At 42.6% G+C, this 8,536-nt stretch overlaps 1 protein-coding gene across 1 annotated transcript in view; it reads right to left on the minus strand.

The window, feature by feature from the left end:
• Window positions 1-4,727, minus strand: part of LOC104545680 (fibroblast growth factor receptor 2) — a 16,869-nt gene extending 12,142 nt beyond the window's left edge. Inside the window, exons 1-3 of the mRNA XM_010190875.1 lie at window positions 4,570-4,727; window positions 1,013-1,134; window positions 283-393 (exon numbers count right to left, since the gene is read on the minus strand). Of these exons, the coding sequence (XP_010189177.1) occupies window positions 283-393; window positions 1,013-1,134; window positions 4,570-4,697 (361 nt within the window). The 5' untranslated portion in view covers window positions 4,698-4,727. The remainder of the gene's footprint in view (window positions 1-282; window positions 394-1,012; window positions 1,135-4,569) is intronic.
• Between the last annotated feature and the right edge of the window lie 3,809 nt (window positions 4,728-8,536).

The raw sequence follows: 8,536 nt of genomic DNA on the forward strand, positions 1-8,536 counted from the left end.
TGACAATTCATAACAACAGGCATGGGTAAAGCCCCTGTAAAATGTCGTTTTTCCTTTACAGCAAGGGATTAGAGAGTTTTCATATGATATAGTACCTTTCTCATATTAAAGCTGCAAGTATAATGAGAGACAGAAGCTAAAATATTGCTGCTAAGCTAGGGAAATATCTAAAAATCCCATCACGGCATGACTGCTTCCTTAAAAACTCTCGAAGAATTATGATTAATGAGAATTTTGCAGACCTGCTGGAAAGTCCTGGCTTACTTTCTTTTCTCTACTCACCATCCTGGGTACAGGCTCCAAGAAGATTGATGATATTTTTATGCTTTCCAATCATCTTCATCATCTCCATCTCTGACACCAGGTCAGACAGATCTTTTTCTGTAGCATCATCTGTACAAGACACAAGTACAGTTCGTATTTTCTAGTCCACTAAGGCTCAACATTTGGTGTAAAATGTGTGCTTCAAAATACAGAATACGGGACTTGTTTTCCAGTACACACTGTATGCTACACAAAGTCATAGGTTATGTCCTAACAAAAAATAGTCTCAATCTCTTTGATGGACTGACCACCTCTTCAGTGTTATATGTTAAGAGGCGACACAGTAATATCAAACATTAAAATGCTGTTCTTAGCTATCAAACCTCCAAAAACGATGCCTTTCCTGTAAACCAACCATACAGTTAAATTGAAAATAAATAGGCACGAGCCACCTGGACTGCTGAACGGACTAGCATCTAGACATGGACAGCTTCTGACACGAACCAAACTAAAAGCAGAGAGACCCACACGATGCTAATATATCTCCTGGCTCCTAAATACTCACTGCTCAAGATAAACAGGCTGTCAAGGGAGCAGATTTACACCCCAAACTGCTGAAGGCTGAGGTCAGCTATGTGCTCTTTGACCCCCCCCACAATGACAGAGTTCAGATGCCACAAAAGCAACTTTTTGTGGATGAGAATTGCCATATCACCCATCCCGATCCCTAATCAGCCCGTTTTCTTACCTTTCAACATCTTCACTGCCACAGTCACCGCTTCTTTCGGCCTGTCTTTGTCGATCCCCACTGCCTCGGCCATGACGACTTGCCCAAAGCAACCTTCTCCCAGGGGTTTGCCCAGCGTCAGCCTAGAGGTGTAAACAAGAGATTAACACACAGCATCTGGCGAAGGGATGCAGCCAGTGAAATTCCAGGGCTAAATATAAAAAGCTTGCTTTCAACAACTCGCCGTAGCATGAAGCATTTATCATATGGAACTAATGAGGCTCGTGGCGCGCATCGGTTTTCACGCGTGCCACAGTGTGTTTTCTTAGGGATGGTATATAGCGAGCATCTCATATGGGCAGATCAGTTGCTAAACCCAGCTTTTCAGCTCTCCCTCTCCTCGTAATCAGAGGCTGGGTAACGGCAAGACACAGCGTGGAGAGGCAGAGCTTTCAAAAACCACCTGACCGCAGCTGAAATTCAGGAGCAGTCAGCAAGGCGCAAGCTTTCTCTGCCATCATAACACGGCCGGTCGGTGTCTTTTTCACGTTGAACTGCCAGGAGATGAAAGAAAAGTTTCTTTGTGTATGTTGCCATGCGGTCGCTTTCAGGCAGCTGATGATTTGTGAGGTATAGAGGAGCATTAAGAGCAGGGAGGGATGTTTTAAATATTACTAACCCTTGTGATATAACGGCACAGTGCAAACAGAAAAGAAAATAAAACTTGCTCAATTTAGCTCAAAATTCATTTTCTTGCTTTCTGTTTGGGGATGCAGGCCGTGAACATTTGCCCAACGATCTCTTGCACTGAAGGAATTAGACAGGACAGGGACAGCAAGTCAGCAGACACCATGTTTGGGCACAGCTGTGGGTAATTATCACCCCTATTTCTCTTTCAGTGGCCAGGCAGCCTCCTCCTTGTGGCAGAGAGGAGAGAGGATGAAGGCGAGAGAAGGGGAAGGGGGAAAAGGCCGGCAACACGCGTGTGGCAAAGGCTGGGGAGGGGTTACTGCTGCGAGAGCCAGGGTAACGGCACCTGTGAGGCCTTGAACAGCTGCCAGGAGCCACCATGACCGCCGGCTGCGCTCTTCCATTGCCAGGCCCGGTGCAGCTCACACAGCGGCCACGCTCGCCCTGCCAAAGGCAGCACCTCACGGGACAAAGCACTTGGCAGATCCAAGCCCTCCCCTACGAGCCGTCTTCTCCACGGCCTCCCCACCCACAGCAAGCTCACTCTTCCGACATCCTTGCGCCTTCCCCCGGCACTTTGATCCTTTAAGGGGCGAGACGGGATGCTTTATTTGCCCACAGCTGGGGCTAGCGCAGAGGCTGTTTCTTGGCTGCGGGCTCTTCGCTGCCACAAATGTCATGGATGAGGGGAACAGAAGATGCCTCCTGTCTGCAGCACCCGGGCAGGAAGCATAAAATGGGGTGGGAACTGAAACTGTTACAATCAATGTAAGAAACCTTTTAAAAGGAGCAGTCATTAACTGAGGTACGTATAATGCATTTTGTGGAGCAAAACCTTTTTGGTTTCAGTGTAAATACTTAAGGACCACATTCAGGCTCCATAACTTAAGATGCCTTCTGTCTGCAGCACCCGGGCAGGAAGCATGAAATGGGGTGGGAGCTGAAACTCTGTTATAATCAATGTAAGAAACCTTTTAAAAAGAGCAGTCATTAACCGAGCTACACATAATACATTTTGTGGAGCAAAACCTTTTTGGTTTCAGTGTAAATACTTAAGGACCACATTCAGGCTCCATAACTTGCAGAAGATATCGTCTAACTCCAGAAGCAGTGCCATGGTAAAAATCAAGGAGGGTGCTCAGTGAGATTGATGCTGCAAACATTATCCAGTGTAGGGGCCAGATTCGAATAAGCATTTTCATAACAGAGTTCTTAAGGTCTTGGCTTTCCATAGTCAAAAGGAGGATTCCCAGATATGATATATGTAAGGACTCATTCTTAAAAGCATGGACTTGTTTCTTCCCTCATGAAATACAGGGAGAGGTTGTCATACCATCAACAGAAGAGCGTTAGAGTGGAGCTAAGTGGTTTGAAAACCCCGCTTATCTGCTCAGGCCCAAGACAGAAGTGTGGGGTGGTTCCTCCCCAGGGCAGCCCGCAAACTCCCTGTCAAATGCAGTCTCTGCCTCGGTGAGAATTCCTTGAGCTGTTTTGGACTGGTTTCTAAAGCAAAGGCGAGTTTAAAAAGGTGCAAAGACTGAAGGGCAGCATATGCTACACTGAGGTCATCCTGCATTTTCTGCAGAACTAAAATCGAATTTAGGATCTTGGCAGAGAACAAACATTTGCATTGGAAACTGGTTAATTTATGTGCTATTGCCTTGCTAGGACTAAAGTAACAAACCCCTCATTGTATGCCTCCTGCCCCCCAACCTAATAAACCGCCTCTAAATAGCCTCCTTTCATTGCAAATCTGCTCCACCTACATTTGTGCTGAATGCTGGTTTTAAATGTTTAGCACTCTAAAATTTTCCGCATTTAGTGTAGCCCCGCAGGGTATGGGCTGACAGAAGTACATATACAGGCCCCCGCTGTTGACTAGAATACTGCAGGTGGCAATTACAGCATTTTGCACTAGTTTTCAGCTACATCATTAAAATAATTTCCAGAATGGTTGTCAGAAGGTTCAAAATTATACCTCTTCTATCCAAAAGCTAAACTTTGAAAGAGAGCTGCTCATAATAAAAGGTGTTATTTTCTCAAAGCCACCTAAAGACTTCTTAAAGTTAGTACTAATTTTAATATATAATCATGGTTCTAACTGTGTTAGTATCTCTTTTACATGTCGTTTTTATATTAAGAAATATGGTTACAGCTGTAATTACATTACTCAGCAGCTCATTTTGCATGTTAGTCAACAGACTTTGAAGAAAATATTAAGTAGCCATATGAATTTGCCTATATCAAGATTCAGTATGCTCTGCTTGAAACCTAATATTTCTGAGGCACAGAAGTTATACATGTATGTACATAATATGCAAAATGCCCCACTAAATTGAAAACAATCATTTCCATTAACACAGGCTAATACAAAATCAACACAAAATCCTACCCGCAAGGTCCTGACAAAAAAGACTGTCTCCTGCATTATATTTTACTACATATTTTATAAATATTAAACAACTAAGTTTACTATTTTAGCTAAGAAACATGGTTTAACGTACAGAGGTACTGTGTGGGGAAATCTCAACTGCCTTTCAACAATGCTTGTATGTGGACATCTCTCCCAGTCTAAGTCATATATATTTTGAAATAACATTTCAGAGTCACTTCTTTCATAACAGAGGAGCAGGGTGTCTGAAAATCTACCAGAAATCTGAAAATAAAATCAGAATGACAGCAGAGAAAATTCAGCTTCTATTTAAAAAAAAAAACCAACTGATTTCAGATACTTGAATTAGATCTTGATCTTCAGAGGAGGTTCAGGTAACTGAGACTTTCATTTAACTAAAGAAACCCTGCGAGATATTAGGAAAGATGGTTCCTCCCATGCTGTGCCATGTATTTCAGATGTGCATAGGTAGTGTTCAGAGAAACAGGCTACGTACTTATCTCTTGGAAACTCCCATTTTGGGTCTTCTGGCAGTTCATATTCTGAGACCCCTGCCAGCATGGGGGCATCGGCAGTGGAGGAGAGGCGAGTGGTGATCCTCACCAGGGGTGTGTTGGAGTTCATGGAGGAGCTAGAGTCAGCCGACACCTGTTGTTGCAATGCAAGATGCAAAAAGAAAGAGAGTAGAGATGTAACCTTGCCCCAGTATCTGAAAACCAGCAGTACCTGGTAACCAAGCCAGCTCAGAACAGAGGTACTAGGAAAAAGTGGCTGATTTAGTTTTGTTTCTAGTGTACTATTCCCATACGTGTACCCTCCCTTGTAAGCACAACACTGACTCCAATTGCTGCCAAGGCTGTAAGTCTGTCCCATAAGTTGAAAACCACTTAAGTTTTAAATACATTCACTCAGAAGATAAATTAAATAAACTTTTCCCTCTTTTTGTATATCAAATTAATATTTTTAATCAACTGAGAGTATTTATATCACCATCTTCAGATACCTAAGTGTGCAGCTTATACTGCAAGCAGAGGTTCCCAATAAGTTCTCTTCTTCCACTCACTTTTAGTTGACCATGTCACCACTTCTTTTCCCAAATCAGTGCACAATTTACTACCTTTTGGTGTTACTATTCAATTTAAATTTTCAATTTTTAATTGAAAAACGGTAGTCTTGCAAAGACTCCCATACTTTCTATCAGCACCAATAATCAAGATCACGTGCATATTACTGCGTGGGAAATGCTGGATTCTCTCTCATATTTTCTAAGCATTCAATATTGAAAGCATCAAAAAGTTATCACAATAATTGGGTGATATTTAGGTTTTCCGTTAACTATATTCTTAATTAAAGATGCTGCAGGCAATGTGGAGAATGCCTCGTAAAAACAATTTCATGTCCAGCACTTAGAAATGTAATTCACTTTGGAGTACGATTGCTCATTGGCCTCAGCAACAACACATTTTCGTTAAAGTATCAAAGGTACTTGTTGATAACTGCTTTGAAAAAAGGAGGTTTCCATCCATTAACACAACTTGTCTTGGTGTGAATCGTGTATTTCCATCAGGTTCTTCTCTCAAACCTACAAGCAGCTCTGGCCGACCTCTGAGTTACAAGTGAATACGAACACAAAAAATGCTCATATCGCCACTCCATCCCCTCTTTAAGTGGGAATTCTTCTCTCTTCAGGCCACAACAGTCTTGCCCAAGCCCAAATCTGGTGGCCAAGGAGGGATGAAGGTTGTTTCGCAATGCCATTGCTGGTACTCGTCCTCACATCAGGTGGCAGGAGGTGCTTCTCGGCCAGCGTTGTTGGGACCCAGCCCAGGCTGGAAGCCTCCAGCATCAGAGTAACCACCACCCTGACCTTCGTCCTCATCACCCAGAGTCAACTCTGACACCAGGTTTGCTTATGTAAAGTGCCACCAGGCTACAGTTTTGTTCCAGAGATCTTACAGCTAGATAAAAAAAGCAATTATAAGCAAACAGATCCTAATAGCATTAGAGTGTAAATCAGTGACGTACAGTGATACGAACACAAAATCCTCTTGTCTCTGTGATACCTGATAAGCACAACTTAGTGCCCCCTTATTTCAAGTTCAATAAACAATTACAGTGTCTCAGTCCACGGCATTACTCGAGCTCCTCAGAACAGGGCTGAAAGGCTTTCGCAACCAATCCATGCTCTTACACAACGCATTTTGACAAGACAAGGCTATGGCTCTCAAACAGACTTCTTATCATGACTCCGACAACCTGTTTTGTTTGAGACATCTTTCTGCAGGTCGACATCCTCAAACCCATCTCATCAAATGGTGTTGGCTTCTTGACGCATTTTTCCAAGACCAGAGATTAAGACTGCAAAGAGGTTTCATAAGGAAGAAACAGGTAAGGACTGCTCCCAAAAATTAAATTCTGGTAATCCGTTTTGTAGCTGACAAACCTTTCTTAATTATCAGAAGCTCCAGCTTCTGCAAGCGAGATGTGGTATCTGTGGAACAAGAGTGCAACTGCACAAATAAGGCTACCATTCAAGTAAGAGATCTGGGCTGCTTTCCCCCTTGTCCATCCAACCATCCTTAATGTTAATATTTACTTTAGGCAAATATAAGCACTTGGCACATTCCTCTAGGCTAATAAATATGGTGACCACTCAGGATACAAACACAAAAACTACTATTAAGGCAGACTACGTAGCTCTAAATAAATCAGTGAGTACTGGAGAGAGTCCTTCGAGAGAGATGCTGCTATGGCCAGCCTAGAGGGGAACACACCTGCTGGAGCCGAACTGCTCACTTAAAGCTGCATGGCAAGTCAGCACGGGAACCTGGGCTGGAATGAAAACTACTTATTTTTTGCTCATTTTCACTCTTTCACACACGGGAACCTGGGCTGGAATGAAAACTGTACTTATTTTTTGCTCATTTTCACTCTTTCACTACACTTTAAAAATGATACTTCATGAAATGAAGTAGCTCAGTACTGAGAAAAGTGCAAATCTCCATGAACAATGTGGCAACTCCTCTGTTCCTTATGACTGCCCCTGAATTTCATTTCTGTTATTTCCAGTTTCCATTTTTAAACATCTCTCACTGCAAACCTACTACTAATACTCTATGACCACTTCCCTCATGTTTCCAAAATGTACCCATTCTACCAAGATCTTTATTCAAGTCCTGATTTATTTTTCAATGTATTTATTAACACTGCCTTTATTTTGTCACCTTTTGTCCTTATAGCCAATGTTTCCGTGGGACATCAGAAAAGCATGGAAGTGAAGCTGCAAAATTTAATTATCTTACTTATGTATCAGAAATGGCCCAAAATGTTCTGGTGGTCGTGTTTCGTTTCAATGAATACAATATTTCTATTAGACACCATTTAGATCTCTGCCAGAGTTTCATCTTTTCTCTAGCTCTTACACTCACAGTTCAGCAGTCTTAGCATGGTCAAAACCTATCAATGTAAACTTGTGATAAACTGAATGATGCATTTCAAATGCAGAACTTAAATAGCAATAATGTACAGGGAAAAAAAACAGATTAAAGACTCTGCCAGTTTCCCTTTTAACACGATTACATGTGTTTACTTCACACAGTAACTGGATGATTGGCCAGAGATGCTGAAGTGCATTAACGTGGATAAGAATGATGAGAAATCCAGAGGAATGATGAGGATCCAGTGTCTGGGAGAAGAAAAAGGGAGTGTACTCCCAGGGAATATTCTTCTGATTGATTAACTGGAGCAGTGCAAGGAGTTACAGGAGCTCAAGGGCTATAAAAATCTGCTCCAGAAAAGATGAAGCCAACCCAGGCCAGCCTGTGTTTGGAGGAGATTTTCTGTTTCAAAACAGCCTTTCACCTTTTCTGCAACAGTAAAGAACTAACCTTTGAACTCATCATCCCTTAAGCATCTTTTGTTCATTGCCTTACAGTGCACCATAAAACAATGAGGAAAACCCAATCTACTCTGAGGTCAGTAGACATGGTCAACGTTAACCTACATGCAAACATTTAAGTGACAGCATCTAGAGAGCCTTTCTGCAGCTTGCAGCACAGCTTTCCCACCCCTTACCATGCCCGTTCAAAAACAAGACATGAAGCCCACATTTCAACATGGAGCTGCTTTCAAGCATTTGGATGCTCTTTTTGTTTTCAGTTATGCAAAGATTGAAGGTACATAGGGGACAGGCATAATAGAGGCCACACTAAGTTTTTGCAACAAGTTTGTAGTTGCACGTGGCCAAAAGACAGACTCCAGGGCCACTTTTGGGTCCACCAGGTGCCAAGAAGCAGCAGCTGGACGTCAAGTCAAAATGTATGAACTTTTTGGGCAATAACCCAGCTCACCAACATGTGAAAAGCCACAAAGCAGAGCCAGGGCAGAGAAGCAAGGAAGGGCACCTGAGGTAGGTGAACTGGACATCTTCAACGTCTACTCAGTGTGTTGGCGACACCTCTTAA

Source organism: Mesitornis unicolor, unplaced genomic scaffold (genome assembly GCF_000695765.1).
Source record: "Mesitornis unicolor isolate BGI_N332 unplaced genomic scaffold, ASM69576v1 scaffold9448, whole genome shotgun sequence".
Lineage (NCBI taxonomy): Eukaryota > Metazoa > Chordata > Aves > Mesitornithiformes > Mesitornithidae > Mesitornis > Mesitornis unicolor.